The sequence below is a fragment of the Chaetura pelagica genome, unplaced genomic scaffold, assembly GCF_000747805.2.
Source record: "Chaetura pelagica isolate M959 unplaced genomic scaffold, ChaPel_1.0 scaffold159, whole genome shotgun sequence".
Lineage (NCBI taxonomy): Eukaryota > Metazoa > Chordata > Aves > Apodiformes > Apodidae > Chaetura > Chaetura pelagica.
Window position 1 is genome coordinate 520,590 of NW_009954555.1, and position 21,192 is coordinate 541,781.

The 21,192-nt window shown below is 38.0% G+C and overlaps 1 protein-coding gene across 1 annotated transcript in view; it reads right to left on the bottom strand.

Moving 5' to 3' along the window:
* Window positions 1–6,284: 6,284 nt before the first annotated feature.
* PDPN (podoplanin) overlaps window positions 6,285–21,192 on the bottom strand; it is a 20,945-nt gene continuing 6,037 nt past the window's right edge. The window contains exons 2-8 of the mRNA XM_010005227.1: window positions 17,962–17,996; window positions 17,771–17,872; window positions 7,823–7,908; window positions 7,551–7,559; window positions 7,097–7,229; window positions 6,685–6,720; window positions 6,285–6,400 (exon numbers count right to left, since the gene is read on the bottom strand). Coding sequence (XP_010003529.1) covers window positions 6,285–6,400; window positions 6,685–6,720; window positions 7,097–7,229; window positions 7,551–7,559; window positions 7,823–7,908; window positions 17,771–17,872; window positions 17,962–17,996 — 517 coding nt within the window. The remainder of the gene's footprint in view (window positions 6,401–6,684; window positions 6,721–7,096; window positions 7,230–7,550; window positions 7,560–7,822; window positions 7,909–17,770; window positions 17,873–17,961; window positions 17,997–21,192) is intronic.

Sequence of the window (21,192 nt, forward strand, 5' to 3'; positions counted from 1 at the left end):
TGGAATGTGCAGCACTCCTTGCCTGCTAAGTCACTTGCCAACTTAGCATTTACCAGAGTCTCAAAATCTGACTTCTCCAGCTTGGAGAAGCCCAACAAACTCCATGATTGAATGGGGATCTTTGTGTTGAAGTCCAACTGTTTGTTGCAGAGCAGGGGGAGCTGTGGATTTGGTCCTGTGCCTAAATCCACAGGGCCTAGACAAAGACACATGGTAGTGTGATGTTGAGTTTATTTAGGTGTAAATGCCTCCGTGCTGCAGCTGTGAAAAAGTAAAAAGCACTAATTCAAACTTCTCATTATGGTACCCAGCATGAAGTTACATATCCTCTATTACCTTCTGTATTAGCAGTAGTTGCCTAAACAAACTAGATGCTGTGAGCTTCAGTATGATCAATACTTGAGGTTTAAGAAACTGTCTGGAAAAGGTTAGTCTGATATTTCATCTAGTTAAATTGGCAATTTTAAATAGCTATGCCAATGTCTTTAGGCATGGAGTAGGCCAGTTATGACTTAAGCTTTAAATGACAGTAGTTCAGTAGTATCTACATTAGAAAACTTCAGATATGGGAGGAGAAATTATTTTTAGATGGAATGGTTTTTCATCAGAAACAGAGCACACTCCTGACTTGAGGGCTCTTGGTAGATTTAGCAAGTGCTTTTTTCATGTGTCCTTTGTTGCCATCTTATATTAAAAAATATTAAGGATTCTGTTACCACAAATCATGATGGGACATCATGTCCTCTGAGCTGATATGAAGCAGTGATAGGACTAAGGTTTAAAGATCCCTGGGTTGGTGGCTTTTCCTTTACCTGTGCTTATAATCCTTAGCAAGTCATTTCATCTGTGTATCATACTCTCATGAACTGGAGGTGGTACTGGCCATCCTCATGTGGAAGACAGAGCAGTGTGAGAACTTTACAAGAAGTGTTCATGTGTAGGTTGTACTTACTTATAAATGAAATCTGTGGTCAAGATACTTGCCATAGCATACTGCAGATGCTCTTGAAACAGAGTTTATTTGTTATTATTTATATTTAATTGCAGTTGCTGCATGTTTTATTTGTTCATTTATAGTTAAATACCACATTTTAAGTTAATAGGAGTAATTTGAGATGTCTTTAATTCTTCTGGTTGATATTTAATTAGTGCTATTTTTATTGAAGTAATTCTTCTGACACTTTCTGTTCCCATAGTGAAAATATTCCTTAGACGAACTTGTGTAAGAATTGCTGTACTCATAGCTAGAAGTATAAATATTGGTGCATTAAAACATTACTTTCATAGCATAGTACTGCTGTATGTCTTCTTCACAGACACAAATACAAGGGGACAACTATGTTTATGATATTTTTTAGTGACATCTGGCATTCTCACAGGAAGCCTGGTGCCTGCTTGTCTGTAGGGAGAGCCACAGTCATGACTCAAAGCCAAGCTGCAAAAGGGAACATTACTGTTAATAACTATAAAGGAATGAATGTGATCAGGAGTGAGGACTTTGACTTAAAAGCAAGTGTTGATATATTTAATGTTGTTCCCTGTGAATAAAACTCAAACCTGGCCAGCTGGTGAAAGTATGGAGCTGTTGTTTCCTGGTGTGTTCTCATGCATAGGAAGTCTCCTGACCTTGGGCCTTGATTCTGCAAACACATACACTGATCATTCATTTCAGCTTACAGAAGTATTTGCCCTGGGACAATGTGCTGTTTGACTTCTTGCAAAGTAGCAAAGATCCCATCTTTTGCATAAATTCCACTAAAAACATGTGGCTTGTGTTCAATCTACCTTTGAAGCCCTGAACTAGTAATGGGAAGCTAGCTAGTACAAGTCAATGAAAGCTCAGTCACAGAACGCTGCAGGAGTCTGTGTGGAATGTAGACCTCTGCATGCATGTTTAGTCTATATTCTAGAACATTTGTGTTATGAAGTTACAAAAGGGAATTAAATTAATTCTTCAATAGCATATGAATAGATAAATATGACAATTTTCATGAAGAAGCCATTGTTTCTTGAGGTTTGTTTGCAGCTGAATGGAATGTTCTGCACTGGAGATTTCTAGGCAGCAGGATGGGATGAATCATCAGAATATTAAATGTATCAGTGTAGCAGCTGTTGCTGTTGCTTCATGTTGACACTATAGTGGAATTCTTCTGATTCTTCAGAGCCCTTGCTTTCTTTAGCCATATGCCGAATGTCTGCACTCCAGCTGATATCAGAAGGAAATTATTGTCTTCACATTTTTTGCAGGTTCAGATTTAGTACAGCACAATATTTAACACTGGGTCTTCAGTGCTGGAAGCCCCTCAACTAAATTTCAGTGGAGTGTGGACTATTTGGTTAGGAGTTGATTTTACTTAAGACTAATAAAACTTGCCTTAAACTAGAGGGTGTAATACAAAGGCACAGTGAATCCCAGTTAGATAGTTGGTATATGAAGTTAAAATAGTTCTTAGTGAAAGATTCTGGAGTAGGAGCAAAGCAGTTTACTTGAGCAGGATGCAGGCTGTTATACTAGTGTGCTGTACATGATCCAAGAAAACTCCAAACTTCCCCAAAAGGCTGCCTGCTCTAATGCTATGCATTTTTTAAATGGGGTCTTGTTACTTCTGGCTTAACCAGTGTTCAGAACTGACAGACAAACAGTTTTCTCATTTTGTGGTATTTGCAAGTTAGCAGCAACTGAGCTGGTGCAGAAGAAACTGGTGACATTTGTGTGGTTGAATAATTCATGATTCCATATGGCATGCATTTGGGCAGACACACAGGGCAGCTTCCACTACTGACAAGAAATTGTTAAAGCTTGAGTAGCAAGTAACTATTTTATATTCCCACAATAAGGAAAAGCTGTAGCCTCCCTGCTTTCACATGAGTTTACATTCATTTTTAGCTAATTCATACAAGTCACACAAGCACATAGAACAGCAATGCATGAAATGTGGTCATAATTCTTTCAAAAAACAATGGGATGTATGGACACTTGGACACAATGCCTGAAGGAATCTGGCCCCATTAAGTACTGTAACCCAAAAGTGCCAGGGCTAAGGATGCCAGTTTGAAAAGCTAAACACTTTCTAGTCAAGACAAATGTCTTCAACTGAACTGTATAATAGGAAATGGGAAGGGTATAAAGGTGTGTGTGAATTGTTTCAGGGATAGGACCTTGTGCTCATCTTCAAGAAACTGCAGACTTGCTTTCTTGAAAGATAACTGATCTAATCTACCAGAACTGTCTGAGTTGACTGGGTAAACTGCATGACTCTGTTATATGAGTAATGCTGCAGAATGCAATGAGTCATTAGTAAAAAATGTACTCACACTTCAGTTAAACAAAGATGCCTTTCAAGAATGAGTTAAATTGAGGTCCCATGGCTGTAATAAAGGTAGTGAAAACTCTACAGCCTACTTTAAGCCCAGTTTTGGGCTTTGGGTTTTGTACTTTAAAATGCCCAACACTAACTTAGCATTCATAAAGAACTGACTTGATATACACTAGGTTTAAACATTTTATACATTTCTATAAAATGCATGCATGACTTTGTACAGTGGTATCAATATTTTTTTCCCTTTAGTTTCATGCAGCTTTTGGGTGCAAGCAGAAATAAACCAAATGAGATTATGGTGGAGGTAACACATGAGTATTGAGTTCATGGTACAACTGTGGACAAATTCTGGAACAGCTGTGGACAAATTCTGGGATGCATTTGCTCTGGTATCTGAAGTTGCACTAGATGGAATTGGTACTTAAATCCAGAGATGTAGCAAGTCCAAATGTTATTTGCACCTTGTGTTGGTGCATACATACTCTCTATATAATTTCACTCTACATCTAACCTTGAATGTGCTTTATCAGAGCAGACTCCCAAAATAAGGTATACTTCAATGTTATTACAAGCTCCCTACCTCTGTGTACTGCTTGTAATGTGATGGTAATAGTTATTCAAGGAGAAATCTCTTATGTGGTAAAACTGTAGTTGAGAATCTTCCTTTGGTAAGGAAGAGAATGACTGTTCCAGGTTAAGTGTTACTGGGAGTATAAACTGAGCAATTTGCAGACAATTATATTCACTGGCAGCAAGCTGAAAACCAAACCTTGTATCCAAATATGCTTTAATTCAGACAAAAGGTCTGAATTCAGACTTTGGAAAACTAGTTTATTTTTATAGACAGGACAAAAAAAACCCAACATCTAGAAATCACAGCAGTTCTCAGCATGGAACACTGAAGATACAGCTTAGTGATTTACTGTCACTGAGTGCCCCATTACACAAGCCTAAGAACTGCACTAAGAAGACTTCTACATTATAGTTCTGATGATAGTTTCATTTATCAGTGCCAAATGAGTTGGCTGTAGACACTGCATTTTTTTCTCACATGTTTAGTTCTGATGATAGTTTCATTTATCTGTGCCAAATGAGTTGGCTGTAGACACTGCATTGACAAGACCAGTAGCAAAATAAGTGAAGAAAATTGAGGGAAGCTTAAAGCATTTTACAAGTTTTAAAGAAAATAAAAAACAATGGTAATAAGACAATGTACAGTATAAACTTTATTTCCAAAGCTTGGATTGATATGATAGTTCATGGCACATGAAAGAAACAGAAAAGCAAATCTAGATTGACATATTTTGCAATTATTGACCATTTCACACCAAACACTTAAGTGCCTTAACATTTAGAAACCTTGATGCGTTGCAGCCACTTCACATACAAAGCCTTAGCTCTGAGCTCTGTGCATTCAGGTGCTGCTGCACTACATGTGCCACAGAAAAGCCACAGATTCAAAGATGCTTTATACCTCTGACATATTCTCATCTAGTATTGCACTTGTTATCAAACAAGACAACTGTACAGGTAGAAAGTGAGATGGTTATAGAGGATAAAAAATGGTATATACTAATTTAAAAGCTTCTACATGTCAGCTCTGAAGTGGGCTGAATAACTGATTAAAGTGACCCATCAAAACTGGGTATTTTCCAAGCACCCTTTAATTCAGGATGTGTATTTCAATCCCTGCATGTCTCTGCAAGAAGGGAAGACAGGAAATTCCTGGTGCAATAGTCAGCTGAGCAAGCTTTCAGTTGGCAGGTCAGTTCCAGCTGGACCTACCATATTTAGCCACATAACATTAAGTATCAAGAGCAGAAAAATTTGTATTCAATAGTGAAAGATTTTAGCTTCCAGTATCTAGTATTTTCTAAAATTGTAAGTAACTGCTTCTCTCAGAAGCTAATTCTTTCTTTTTGATACATCATTTGGTAGATAAAACATGCCACAAGCACTTAACCAGCCAAAACCACTTTAAATATTTTTTGACATGTTTTTAAAACAAAAGCATAAAATGTAATGCAAAATACTCTATGGTAGCATTTTAAAAATTAAGCTAGCATGTATTACCTGCAAGTCACATTTCAGATGTAAATCTCATTGCTTCTGTTTTTTTCTTACTGTATAGTCTTTTCTTCTAATAAACCCTTGGTTAGTAAAATTTTGAGATGTTGCATACTCTGTAGGAGTAGGGAGGGAGAAGGGAAAGGAGTTCTTAGGGCTGTGTGGCATCCCCATAGATCTGGAATTCTTTGACCTTATTTTCCATGGATCATTTTCTCACACTGTTACAGGAATAGTCTTTAGTCTTTATAAAATAAGAAGCACTTGTATTTTCTGGTGTAGAATGGCATGGTTGCTTGTTTCAACTATTTTCAGGGCCTGTAAAAGAAAACACAGACTATATATTGTTGTTTATGGTTACCAAAATGTGTTGTGTTTTTTCCCCCCCTCTCGTCTTTCCTGTCACCTCTTTATTTCCCTTCCTAGTTTACTCTGCTCTCTCCTCACACTTGGTGAACAGTATTTGTTAAATGTAGTGTGACTTTCTTTGAACTTTGGATTTTGTAAAGCACTTTAGATTTGCATGGCATCAATGAATCTTGTTGGTACCAAAACAGCTGCCACAATGTCCAGGGAAATGGTTCACATGTTATCCAGGACTTCCAGAAGGTGGTTCAGTAATACTTGATAGGGAATTTTGCCTTTGTGCAATAGACCAATCCAAGACCCAGGCACCTAATGGATATAACAACATGCAAGTATTTGGCATTTTTTTCTGAAGCATGTCAGGGGGCTTAAGGTCACCCACATCACACTGGCAGCTCTTGCTGAAGCAGTAGGCACTGTATAATATGAGAACAGGGTATTTTGTCAAAACAAAGCATTAGCAATTTCCCAAGTGCTTCCTGTGACCTTGCTCAGAGGAGGATTGTTGGAAAAGTCTGATTAGCAATTTACTTACGAGTACCTGCCTGACATCTTCCTTACAACAGCGATGATTATTCCTACAAGGATTCCAACTGCAACTATGATTCCAATAATTATTCCAACCAGTGCAACTGTTTCCAGACCACCTGAAAGAAGAAACTGGGAATGTTAGCATGTTTCTCATGGAAGCCATTTATAAGAGACTGCTGATAGAATTGACAGGGCTCTGCTGCATCCCACTCTAGGGAAAATTTCCTTCTCTTCTGAACTCTGAAGTAGGTTTAGGTTCAGGAGACAAATCAGGGAGCAGGTCATGGCTCCTCCTGAACCTCTTATTTAAGAATAGCATGGGCATAGCTAGTAGCTTCTAGAAGAGTGTCACCTGGCTGTTAAGTTTTCCCTTGTCTTTATAAGCAATTATATTTAATACCTTTTTCAGTTTTCTCTGGTTCTTCATTCAGTCTACCTGTAAAGTCAGAAAGAGAATATTTACTTAATGCTTTGTACAGTTTAGGATCCCAATTTATAATGCTATATCCAAGGAAAACTTCTATCAACTCTTATCACAAAGGTTTGAGGACTGTGTAATAATTTGTTCTTGCAATAGGAAGTGAGCACATGAAAAGCTTCAGAGAATGCTTTTGTCAGCACACATCTGTTATGAGACTAGGATGCTGAGTGATTGTGAAGGAGTAATTTTAGAAATCTTACTCTTCCCTTTCAAAAATCAGCAATGCTGCCTTTGAGAGCACCCTAAACTTGGTATTTGAATTTTCCAGTTACTGTTTTATTAGATGGCAGAAGAACTTTGATATAAAAATAGAAGTGAAAGATGTTTTTACCATCAACATTTTCTGTGTTAGCTTCATAACCAGTAGAATTATCACTGACATCAAGTGGGTCAAATGCACTTTCTGTGGTCATCAGTTGTCCAAACTGCAAGAGATTGGTTACATTGTGTAGTTTTGTGGGCAACTACAAGAATTGAGGAGGAAAAAAGAGGGAAAAGAAAACCTCAGTACATTCAGTCTACATATAGAAAATAGAAAACAAGCATTTAAATTTCTTGTTCTGTCAGGTGCCCTGTGGATGCTTTTTTAGCTGTTACCTGTCGTCTTACACTTGTGTCCAATGCCCCAAAAAAACCCAAAGTAAGCTGATTTGTCTTCCCAGCTAGAGGCTTGGATGACCTCTTAGTAGGACTACAAAAGGTGTAGAGTGGACTGCAGAATATTGCACACCTGCTTTTTTTCATTTTTTACATTACCCTGTAAATTTGGTTTCATTTAAGCTAACAGAGAGAGACTGACTTAAGAGGCAAATGGCAATGAACAAGCAGGTTCTGAATCCTTTTTGTAGCACAGAAAAACTCCTAAAGTTCTCAGCTTTGTCACCTTCAACCTGATTGCTTGCAAACCAAAAGCATTGTCATTAGATTGGTTTTATATTTAGAATTCAAGTTTATTCTTTATCATTTGTAATGATCATTCAAAGACTAAGCCAGAGAAAATACTAGGAATATGAAATCAGGGTAACCTGAAGGAACCTTTACTTAAGATGTTACTCACCAGAGTTGGTAATTCCTCAAATTCTGTGTAATTTTTTTCTCTGAAATCAATTGTTGCACTTTCTTCTCCTTCTAGAACTGAGCTTGCTGAATAAAATATTAGAAAATTAATTAGATTTTTACTCGGTATTCACATGTCCTGTCTACTTTGATATATAATTATTAAACATGACATCTATGTAATTTTAAATCTCCCTTCCCTTGCAGGCTTACCTTTGCAGAAGTTTTTGGGCTAACTTTGAATTCTCCTATTCTGGTGTACAAGGTTGCAGGACAAAGCTTAAGCACACATAACTTAACCCTAGCACAACCTTGAAACATTAGTTACTAAGTGCTTTGTCAAATAAAAGATTTTAAAAGAAAAGATTCTGTGCCCACCCTGCCCTCGGTGGATGCAGCTACTCTAAATTTCAAGTTTAACATCAGCTTATGCATTTGAATCAATTCAAGCATCTCTGCTTTTTAAAATAGCAAAAGCTTTCTCCATCTTTCAGTTCAGTCCCAACTTCATCCTTTGTGTTTAGAATTATCATTAGTGCTTACTGTAAGGTCTCCCTTTTTGTTTATAGATCTATATAAGTCATCTGTGTCCTTTGGTATAACAGACAAATTGTGGCCCAAAATGATTTTTCTTTAAAATACAGTCCAACTTGATCAATAGGAAAAATGAGATGGAACAAGGTAGGACATGAAAGATATGGATATGTGAAGCACTATCAGTAAAATTTTGAAAACACAGGTATACTTTTACTAAGCTTTATGCTGATTCATAAAACTATGACCATACACTGTGATGTTAATGTGGAGTGATTTCTCTTGGGAGTTCCTAATTCAGCATGATTATAAAGGTAGGTGAGGCTGCTTGTTTTGTTATTGCCTGGGGTGTAAGAGTTCTGCAAATTCTACCAGCATTTAAATAAAGAGCTAATAATACACATTGTCCTGAGCAGAAACTTCAGAAGTTTTCTGGATTGAAATTTTGCATCTATCTTCTATTTATTTCAGCAAACACAACAAATGTTACTCCAAGCATTTTCAAATCCAGTTCATTATTTTTTTCCTTAGCATAATACTGAGTTATTACTAGGAAATATTGCAATGATAGCTGAAGGTGATGGGAATTATAGCAGTGCTCATTGTCTTCAAAAAGCAGAGTTTTTTGGGGGGGTTGAAGAAAGCTGTATGCTCACACATCATTTGCCTCTGTATGTCAGGTAACAACTGTCAGCTGCTAATATATTAACTGTGAACAGAGAGTACCTAATCTTTCTCTCCTTTGCAATGTAGTTTGATACCCCTGTAATTTGGTAGGTTGTGGGTCTAACATAGTGGCTAGTTAAGACAGCCAGTCTCCCCAAAATCAGCTTATAGTTCATGGAAAGACTAGAACAGGGCAGAGTAAATAATATTTCTAAGTTAGGTAGTAAAAATAATCTTTTTGGTCATTTTAGATTGAAATAACCCAGGTGAGCAGCCTCAAAAATTTTCTGTTGCTATAAAATAAAGGGGGCTTGACTTTAAGGTGTGTGATTAAGCCACCTTTTAAATATCAGGGCATTTTAAGATATGGCACTACTTTATAATACTTTTTTTTTTTTTGCTTATGAAGCAATGTCTTTCAAGTACAACATTGGGATTATTTATAAGTGTAAAGAAAAATAGAAGTAAAGCTCAACAACAGGGATTGTGTATGGATCAGTTTACCTTGAAACCCCAGTTGGAACTGAAAAAAGTCCTTTATTCGCTAGTTGCAAAATATGCACAGAAGGAGAAAACCAATTACCAGAGGAAAAACCCCAAGTAGAAAGTGAAATGAGTTTTGTATGTTAACAACAAGCAGCTTATTCAGAGAAGCTGCTTGTACTCTTGGCATGGCAGTAGCTTTCAGCCCTGAAGAATCACTTGATAGTGAAGGCAGGGAAGGGAAGAGTGTCACAGAACAAAGGTGTAGAGAATGAGTGAAAGCCACAAAGAAACATGAAATTACTTTTTGTGTGATTAAGTTATTGCAGATTCTTGGCAATAAGCAACATGTAGAAAATCTGTTTCAGTGCAGTTGCTCTCTGTGTACAGTGACTGGCAAAAGGAAGTGGCCCAGATTAATCTTGCCTAATTTTAGGTTCTTAATAAAGGTGCCTAAATAAGATGTCTGCTTGCCCTTATCTTTTTATAGTCTTTAGAGAATGATACAGTTCTAGAAGGTAATTTGGCTCACCTCAGATTTGGGTCATCTTTGGTAGTGCTGCCTTTCCTTAACTGCAAGGGGAACCTGGGTAGCTCTATTAGCTCCTAAAGCTCACAGGTTGAACTAATTTCTGTCAATGTGAAGATCTTGTTCTAACCCTGTCCAATCTGCCTAATAGTGCATTCAAGCTGAGGTTCTGTATTTGCTGGAGAATAGACCCTGGACTGTGTTTCCAGGGTAGTTTTTCTGGACAGTAACTGGAGGTGGGCTGAGAGGTAGTTAAACAGGCACTACTGAACTATTGCCAAAAGGAAGACTGGGAGGTGACTTGCTATCAGTGCATTGCTTTTTAGGAAGGAATATTTGATACTATACAAATCTGTCAGAGTCATAATAAATTTTAAAAATGAAATTGAGATAAACTATTGGACTCAAAGTCTTTGCCTATACCCAGTACAGAGCTTATGTACTACTGACATCAAAGAGAATGTAAATTGATGTAAGGGTGTGTGTGCTTTAGTCATCTGTTGGTTTCATCTGATCTAGGCCAAATGGAGCATGAGCCATAGGGTTAAGCAGTGCTTCTGCATATGTTCTTAATATTATCTTAGAGGAGGCTGTAAATAAAAGCAGTGCTTCTCAGTGCTGTGATTGTCTCCAACTAGCACTGTGGCCTCTTCTGTTTGCAGCTATACGTTGCTGCAGATGTGAATTAATGATTGCATCTCTTCCTGCTCAAGTTCCAGCTGGGTGTGTTTCAAGTTCAAAGTCCCCAGCTGCTATCAGGCTGCTGCTTTGCACACCAGGCGAAAATGTGATGTCTTTAAAAGTTGAATACTGCTGTGAAAACATCCCATGGTTAAGCATCCCATGACCCACTTAGGGGAAGATGAGCTCACTACTCATTGTTATGCACGGAGTGACAGTTTACTAGAAAAACCTCTTAGGGTTGCTTTCAAAGCACAGTGGTTGTGTTGGAAAGGAGAGTGAGTTGTAAAACTGTTGTTCATTAGCATTTCTTTCAGGTATCTCCAAACCCCACAAAGATACTTTTGAAGATGAAAAATGTTGTTGGATCTTGTTTCTTTCCCAGCAGTCTGAATAAGCCCAGACACTAGTGAGCAAAAGCAGTTGTAAGCTTGTATTTTAACTTAGTCCTTAAAACAGGAAGCCCTCGAGATAGAATGAGTTTCCATCTGTGATAAGAGACCAGCAGGTCCCTTTAGTGAGAGCTGAAATAATCTTTATTGCCCATTGTCCCTCTGCTCCTATTTAAAAAAAAAAAAAAAAAAAAAAAAAAAAAAAAAGCAGCTTCAAGTTATTTATAACAGCTAAAAAGTTAACTATCAGGAAAACTGTGAACCAAAATATTTTATCTAAAAATGCAAGTTTGTTTTTATCTGTATCTTACCAAAATCATGTTTTATCCTCTTGAGCTGTGCTAGATGGGTGCCTTGTGAAATGCTTCTCTAGGAAAGCAAGGGACAGAATTGAGTGGGATTGGTCACTTGGGAGACATCACTCTTCTGTGAGATATTACTGAGCTACCTATCTAGAGTTGACTGTTTTCACTATGTGCTTCCTGAACTCAGTGGTGTTGTTTGAAGGACTGTATATGTGTTAGCTCTCCTGTTTTGGCCATATTTTACTCAGCATTCATATCCTGTTTCAGGAATTCCCTTTCTGAGGAAGCATTCTTCACTCACAAACCTTAATTGAATTGTGAGCAAAGTTGAGTCCTAAAGCCAGTATCATGTTACTAGAATCTTGTTCAGTTGTAGTTCAGTGAAAACTTTTATTCGTTGTGGTAGAAGCTTCACCAAAAACTGTAATTTGATAAAGTATCTGCCTATTATATTTTAGCAGCAGCTCTGTAGTTTTCAAGTATAATTTTGTCTACAATTTCAAATACAATTATTTGGCTTCATCCTCAATGAGATGGGCGCCACAGGTCCAAAATGTATCTTATAAAGTTATTTTTCTCTGAAAGCAGTTTTACATTATTTTTCTATAATTGCCTATGCATTTTTGGGTATTTGGAAGGAGCATATAGGTGTAGTCTTTTTTAAGTGAAATGGTTCAACACTGCCAAATCCACGCTACACAGTCTCATAGGCTTTGAAAATTTGAAGTTTTGAAGAAGGTAATGTAGATTCTGGGTTTTGAACCTTTGGGCAGGTAAATTAGAAAGGCAAGGAGGTTTCCTAATGAGAACTGATTCTCATTGGTACTTGTGGCTTCTGCAAAATTCATGACATCTGCAGCATCCTTAGCCTGTGTGGGGCCACAGCATTGCTATTTTCTTTGTGAATGCTTTATTGAAGTTGGAGTGATGTATCGTGCCATAACAAAGAAATACCCTGGCACATGTTTGTGTCTAGACTTTGATCAGGAGAAAGTATGTTCTGTCTAAATGCTGAAGTGCTCACTGCAGTTTTGTTAGACAAAGCCTGACAGCTTTGTTTTATGTAATGAAGGAGGCTGGATGACAAAATACCATGAACTTTGGAAAGTATCTGCCAGTTGAAAAATGATGATGCACAAGGAAGGATTTAGCTCAGCCTTATTTAGGAGCATGACTGACTTTGTGCAGGTATTCCATGGAGCTCACCATGATAATGTTTCACTGGATTGTTAGAAACATTTCCTTTGGTCACCACACCCTACTACTGTGGCTGGCTAAGCTGAAGAAACAAAGCCAGTATTTAAATCTGCAGTGCCAAGTGGCAGAGAATCACTTGGCTAATTCTGAAGTAAATCACATGTCTTCTGAATGTTACGGTGTTCTGCACTGCCCTTACATAGGAAAAGCAAAACAAAATATATTTTCACTAGGCAGATATATAGCTGGGCCTTGAAGAGCAGTTATTTTTCTGTGTATGACCCACAACCACAGTTATGAAACAAAGCCACAAGAGGACAAGGTGGTAACTTTATTAAGCTTTCTCTTCTGCATAATAAAACAGTCCACAGTACTGTGGGTATTAAGAAGGAAGTATTAAACTCCATTACAGGATATTCCTTTAAAATATTCCTTGCAGAACTAGAGATGAGTCTTCTAAGGTTTATATTTTTAATTTGCTGTTTCAATATCTGATTTCTTGTCTGGTAAATACACTGTTCTCAGAGTTGCTCTCCCATGAATGTGGGATAAAACCACTTACTGATATTTGCAGCCCCATGACCCTATGGCAACTGTTTCGGTCTGTCCAGCAATTTCTTTGTCTGCCCTGAGCAATAAGTGTTTTATTGGAACTGTGAAGGTGTCAGTCTCTTCCATCATTCTGTAAGTGGCACCTAAAACTGCAGCAATACAGTACTGTGTTTATCACTCCATGGCTGACAAGGAAGGAATGAGTGTTGGAGCTGAGACAGGAGAAAAGTACATTTCATCCAATGGATCAGCAAGTTTTCTGGGATGTGCAGCAGAAAGCCAATCTGTGTACAGATGGGATATGTGAACGCAGACAAAAGGAATTAAGAAATGACCTCTAATACAGTAATAAACTAATCTTTTCCCTGAATCACTTCCTTCCCAAAACTTGGCAGCTGTAGTGATCTGCCCTTTCACAGCTGCCTTGATGAAGGTTACTAACCCCTTGTATCTGCCAGGGGAACTGTTTGCGTGATCATTTCTGAACTAATTTATTTGAAATCTTGCTAACACTGTCACTGGAAACTGGTTAGGCTTTAATTTTGTTTAATTTTGTTCACACAGGAATTTTTGGCTTGCTGCTTTATATTGCCACCCAGCAAACCAGATCCATTCAAATGTTTAGTGTGACCTTCATACTAACTAATAACATACTAGCTAATGTTTGGATGGGTTTCATGCCCATAAAAATATTTTAACATGCATTTGGAATCGAGTGTGTCCCCTTTCCAGATTTAGCAGCAGTCTCTTAGGAGGGATTAAATAGTATGTGTTTGCCTGAAATGGTGTACACAGTGGAATTGTGCACTCACAAGGGGTTATTCTGATGCAGTTTATACTGGATGTTGTAGTGTTTGTGATCAACAAATACAAAGATGGAAAACATGAGGAAGTCATAAAGCAACATGAGAATGTGCACAGCATCAGTTTGTCTCCTCTAAGAGTCTTTGGCCAGGCTTCTGAGATGGTGTGTTGGAATCAGAAGTAAGTTTGTTTTATTTATCTTACTTGCTTCTCTTTAGAACACCCCTAAGTACCTATATTCCCAGTTCTGTATCTTTGTCTGAAATGCTGTGTAGGCAGCTGTGCACCACACAGCAATGTGGGCTTTGCTGCAGCATTATTTCAAATGGAGGGAGGGTATGGTGTGTGTCTGCACAAAGGAATCAGAGAAGGCCCTTGGAGAGGCTGCCTGTTTGCAGCATGGATCTGGGATGCAGTGAATGGACCTGGCAGCCTGTAATCCCTGGCTGCATCCAGACAAAAAGCAAACAAACCAACAAAATAAACATGCAACTGAGAGAAACCATTTGCTAGAGCTGGGCAAACAGTTATTTCTGTGGCACACATGTATGTATGGCTTGCCTCAAATGACATGAGGAGGAACCACTGCATGCTTCTGTCAGAGCCCAGCAGCCTGCATGCATTTTTACAATTTTTTATCTATTAAAATGATCTTTGATATTTCTAGGTTCTCAGCTGCTTATTTTTGCAGATTATTTACAAGTACTAAATCTGGGGTAAATGCATGGGTTCTGGGGAAGCCCTTGAATGACAGCAGCTGAAAATCTGGTATCTCTAGTTTGTTTTCACTGTGCAGCCCGAGTTGATGAAAGGTTCACTTGTGAGCTTTTTAATGTCATTATTTCCTTTGCTTGTAAAGCTACATAGGTTAAAACATAACTTTTGCAATACAGATGGGCAAGGCTCTGCTTTCCCTATGAAGAGAAAGCAAAATTTGTTTTCTGATGCTCAAGCCATTCTATGAGATCTGGACAGACTGGAGGGCTGGGCAAAGATGATGCAGCCAGACACAGAGTAAAAGATTATCATGCTTATTTACCAAAAATTGGCTCCCTTTTGGAGTCACATGTGACTGCTTATTTTCTTTACTAACAGCAGCTATAGAATTTGATTTTTCAGAAGAGTTTAGAGCTGCCTGAGTTTGGTTTGTTTTGCCAATGAACTGGCAAGAGAGTTTGTGCAAATCAAGATACTTTAAAAAAAATCTTTTATTGTAATTTTGTCAATTCTGTTTTTATTATTTTGAAAAATATAGAAATCTTTGTAGTCTTTTGTGGTTGGCAGTAAACTTCAGTTTCCTTTCATAACATATCAACACTTTTCACCTGAATTGACATGTGTTTACTTTCAGTCCAAAACAAATGTGAAGTAACATGACCTAGCATAAACCTGTTTATTTTGAGACTTTCATAAGGAGTTATAATCTAGTATTTGCCTCTGGGTAAGATCAAGAACGTGAACAGTTGACACAGCTTAAGTGACATGTGGTAACTTGCTTAATAATCATGTTCATTTTTGTTCATGTTATGTGACAGCCCGAAGAGTAATCTCCATCTTTGCAATGGTGTTTGCACCATGGGAAAGGTTTAAAATAAAATTGTTTCCTCTGTAAACCATGCATTTCAATGCTTGTGCTTTTAACTGTTTATTGCTGTGTCCAGAAAAAATATAAACCAAGTTCCATTTCAAATCATTTGGTCTGATCCTGAAAATTTGAATTTTTATAGGCTGAATAGGATCACAAAAGGCAATCAATCTGCTAATCATGCAATAGGAAATGCTTTAGTCTACGAGTTCATATAGTATAATGCTCAGGGCTGTCCTTGGCTGTAAGAAAGAAATACTGGGCTGTTTCAGGATTTAAATCATGAATGGATAACACAGAGCATGTGTGAATGTGCTTTAAGTAGACAGTGATGTAAGATCTGTCACTAGGTTTTCTTCCTGTATTTTTGTTAATTTCTGCCATTAATTTTACTTGGAAGCTTACAGAAGAGTGAAGTGAATTAGTTAATTTTCCATCTTCATTGTCAGGGCAGTCACAGACTGCTGAAGGTGGCACTGTCTTTTTTTAAGTCTGTTCTAACTTATAATTGCTGATGAAATCAGTAAGCAGTAGTGATACGTATGCTAAATATTCAGGATCTGCTTATTTTGTATCTGCAGTCTATTTTCCTGGCATATCCTTTGGAAGTCATCCTAAATGACTCCATGTGAAGAAAGTCTTAAAACCTGAACAGCCTTAAATACTGTAAAACATGCTCTGGATCCAATGCTGGAGTTCAGAGCAGACTATACTGATAATAAAACAGAGGTAGAATCTTGCAAGCAGGAAATATTTCAGCATTTTTCTGGCTAATAGGGTTTCAACCGGATTGTTGCAGGACTCCTTCTTGTGAGTTGACAGATTTCCCCCAAAAACCTTAAGATGAAAGACCCTTTATTTCCCTGTGATTCTAGTATCCTAGAAACTGCTTAAGGTATTTTTATAAAACTGTGGTGTTTTTTTCCTAATTTTTAATGGCTTTATATTTTAGTACTTTAAATATTGATGCTTTTTAAGGGCAAGTTAGCAGGGTGAGCTGTTAAGTGCTTATCAGAGCCTGGAAAGCAGTATTTTGGAGTTGCCTAGTACCTGTTGATTTTGGATATTCTATAAAATTTTGAAGTATAATTCCAAACTGTCTCGGGAATTCCCACTAGAAGTTTCAACATCCACACAGAGTATCTTGATATAGCTCCATTATTTGTAGCAGAATTATAGAACGCCAGGTTGGAAGGGACCTCAAGGATCACCTGGCCCAACCTTTTTAGGTAATATAGTTTCAATGAGAATCATACTGATTGTCACCAGGCAAAAAATCGGGCTATATGGTTCAGTTAGGGTCCCCAGATTCAAGTCAGACAAATAGATTGATGCTTTGGAAGACCAGAGAGTTGAATTTCAGGTTGTTTTCAGAGCATTGGTACTTGCAGCATGTTCTGTAGCAGGAGTAGCTGCATTTCACCACTGCAAATGTACTTTGTGCATCCATCATACATCAGGCACTTTGCCTGGTGGCCAATTCATTGAGTCAAATACTACACAGAAAGTCTGAATTTGGGCATAATGTCCCTGAAATCAAGTACTGCTCAGGGTAATTCAGATTTACTGTTAATAAATCAGTCTTCTTCAGTGGTAAAAAGATTTTAAATATCTGTTTTACCTAAAAGGATATTTTGTATATTTCTTATAAAAGTCAAAAGAAATTGATAAATACACTTATCTGAATAGATACATAATGCTTTCTAAATTAGTTTTAGGTAATAGTTCTTCCTGTGTTAGTTTCCCTCACTTGCGTATGTTGCTTATGGCTAAGTTAGTATTAGCAAAAAATAGGGCTCAAATTCTAAGCTGTTGTAATGCCTGTAATTACAGAAGCTAAATTATTGAATGCTAAGATTTAAAAGTTACTTTCATGGAGAGTTTCACCACTTAAATGCCAGTTACAACTAAATGATTGCTTGTAGTCTCCTGTGCATCTATTGCAGTGAAAATGAAGACATTTCCAAGGGCTGTTGATGTAATTCCTTCCCTGCTTGGACTGTTCTTCCCTTACAAAGACACACAGAGTTTTTCTAATGGAGCATAACTCAGCCCATCTGAATTTTTTGTTTCTTTCCTGATTATAAATGCTTATTAATAGCTTAAGAACTCAGAAGAAAGTTTTTTAAACAGGACAGAGCAACTACATTGCCTGTTAGTAAGCAAACAAACTGTTAAATTACAGGAAGCGACTGGAAATAACTTCAACCAAAGTTCTTACCTTCTTCAGCAAGTGCTATGAAAGGCATGGTCCCTAGAACGAAAATGAAGAGTTGAACTTTAACAATCATCTTTGATCTTCTTGAAGAACAGCTTCCCAATCCTGAGATGAGATGGCTTCAAATTCTGATTAATTTCTTTGAGAGGCAGGGGAGAATTGAGATCAGAAAAAGAAATCCCTGCAACAAATACTTCGGTATTCCAAATATTCCTTTAACTGCTGCAGGCTGAACAGGGAAGGTTTCCACAGATAACTGTACAGCTAAAGAAAACGGAGTGGAGTCAGCATTATTTCCTTTAGCCAAGGGGTGGGAGCGTGCCTTAGGTGGTCCTCCAAGAAGAGCCAGGCCCGCCCTCTCCACTCTGTTTGGTCAGTAGTAAAAGTATGATCTCAGCCCAGGTTTAAAGTTACAGGGGCTGTTGTGGCTTCCAGAAGACTTTTATTTAGCAAAGGGGAAGAATATTAGGCAGAGTGAGGTGTTCAGGGAGTTCCCTCCCTTCTGTAAACTGCCCTTAAAAATATTTAAGGAACAACACTAAGGACATTTTTCCTGTTATTTCCAGCGGTGAACTGATGTTTTTAATTTCTAAGTGAGCCCCCATGTTTATCTGAGCAAGTGTGGTAGTCAATGTGCGTTTAGGGACACTGAAATAGTTTTAGGACAGCTTATTTAATTCTGCAGTAAATACTGTCTGAATTTTTCTGCATGTCTGAGTCTCCCAGCTTGTGTCCTCAGGTGACATCCTAGCTGTACTCCAGCATTTATCTCTGCCCACAGGCTTGCTGGGCTCATTGTGCTAATATCACCCTACAGAGAGAGGATTTTTTTGATTCAGGTATTAGTAGTGCAGCTGCATAATGGGCTATTCAAGACCAGTTGCTTTTTTCTTGTGTATGTCCCTGCACATCAGCATTGTGTGGCATGTGTGCAAGACTGGGTTAGCACTCTGCCACCTTCTGTAGCAGATCCTCTCAAGTAATGGTTGTTGAACAGGGGCTAGAGATGAAGCAGGACTTGGGGAGCAGTTATTTATATTAATTTTTTTCTGAATCTTCCCTTATCTTGGGCAAGCAGTAATCTGCTCATTTACATCTATTTAGGAACGTGGTGAGTTTTAATCAGTGCTTACATGTGAACTAACTATGCCAGTGTGCCACACAGCTGAGTGGAGGAAGTATGTGACCTTCTCCCTCAGCTTCTGTACCTTGAAGTCCTGCAGTGCTAGGACTTCAGATTGAAGCACAGCAGCAGAAGCATCGATTTATTTATTTTTTTCCTTTCTGCTGGCAGTTGTGGAGGAGGTAACCTCTGTAGAATAGTGGGACAGACTTGTGGGAGAGGTTTTATCTTTGGTTTAAAAAAAAAAAGACAAATGTGGCTAGGGTGTTTTGCTCACTGAATACGATTCAGAGCCCTCGTTAAGACCCCACAACCCTGTTATAAAGAAAGAATGCAAGTCCAAGTGTATGCAGTAATATCGTGTTGTAAAGAAGGCTGCAGATGAGAAGTGCAACACTTCCCACAGGGCTTTACTTTTGATAGTGATACATGCCCAAGGAATTTTTTAGTTATAGATATAAATTCTGGTGCTATAATTGTGCGATTTGTATTAAAGATCATGAGGAGAGTAGGATGAAAACAGTCAACACTAATGCAAAGAAACACCAGGCAATATTGGTTTATTGTCTTTAGAATATGAGAACAATAATTATTCCTATATACTAACTTGGAGCATGTCTCCTATCTAAAAGTCTGGGATTAGTTATTTCTCAAAAATGCTGCTTCAAATTTATTTAAAATAATGTTTGCTTATTGGGAAATGCCACTTGTGAAACTGAAATTTGCCTGGGGAGTATGTCTGCCTTAATGAAACTTATTTTGAACAGTCAAAACAATGCTTTACCTTATCCAAATGGAATGTTTGGATTTCTGTATTTTCAGAGGGAAAACTGAATGTACTGCACTATGAAAGACAAACTGGAATAAGCAATTACCTTTTAATGTTAACAAATTCTCATCAGGAACAGAAAAGGGATTTCTAGAATTGCATTCAATTTTCTTTAACGCTACACTGAAGACCTTTCATTTTTATGATTATTCCTATAAACAACTTTGTCTTGGATTTAGAAATAAGCCTTTAAGGCAAGGTAAGCTATTGGCTGAATGAAATAATTTCTTCCTTTAAACTGTACTGTATTCTGGGTATAGAACTGGAGCTTTTGGGCTTTCAAGAATTGGAGATGTCAGAGTTTGATTCCCATTGTGGGATTAAATTGTTCCTTTAGGACAACCCATGATGGCAGTTTGCCTTCTAGTGCGGACAGCATGTTGCTGAGTAAGTAGATAAAGGCTGGGAGCCATTGATGACCCCTCTGATTTAAAACATCAAAAAAACTCTTTCAGAAAGGCCAATACACCCTTGGCAGAGGGTATGGTGCCAGGGAGAGATGAGGGAGCAGTTTCCCTCTGAACCATACCAAATTTTTTAAAATGAAACTCTAGTTCACTGTATTGTAATTCTGTTAAGCCAGTAAGTTTTGTGAAAATATAGGAGTTATTCTAAGGTTCTGATTTACCTTTAAAACAGCAATTACATGGTCTTTTTCAAAACAAAAAGCATATCTATATGGAAGTGTGTGTCTTTGCTGGTTGGCAGTGGACTTGTGCTCAAATGCTGTAGTGGATTTAATTTAGGTCTAAGCAGAGATGTTGTTTGGTCTTTTTTGTTCAGGGTGTGTTATGACAATTCCCACAAATTGCCAGGATATGAGTGCATGGGTCACTTTTTTTTTGTGCCAGACAGCTCTGTGTTTTTAATCACTCTGGCTTAAGGGAGGAGGTGGAGGGGATCTAGAGTACAAGCAGCCCTCGTGTTTTCATTTCATAATCTGTTCTTTTCATCTGACTGTTTCAGTCACTTGCACAGCTTTGTGATAGGCTTAGGCTGTTCCTAGCTCAGTGAGAGCGAAGAGTGAAACCTATCTGGGGAGTAGAAAAACAGTGACCATATCCTGCAAAGTGTTATGCCTCAGTGGCAGACACTGTGTGGGATGATCTGTTTTCCCTCAGTGTTGCAATATGAACCCAGGAGCCCTTAAGTCCATGGAAGACTCCTTGTCATCAACTGGTTTGAACCAGGCCTTTAAACAGCAATTTCCAGTATCAGCAAGGGCAGCCTTGCTGCTGTTTCCATTTAACTCTGCTGGAAAGATGGATGTTGTGCAGGGGATGAATGTAGGCAGCTTGATTTCTGTCTGTTAGGGTTTGTCAGTCTGCCTAAGTACACTCTTCTGGAGCTGTAGTGCTTTATGATGGTCTTTTGTATGTATTCCTTTGACCTTATAATTGGCAATTTGTCTGGCAGCTTATCCTGGAATGGACTGCATTTCTCTACTGAATTAAATAATCTGTATGGCTACAT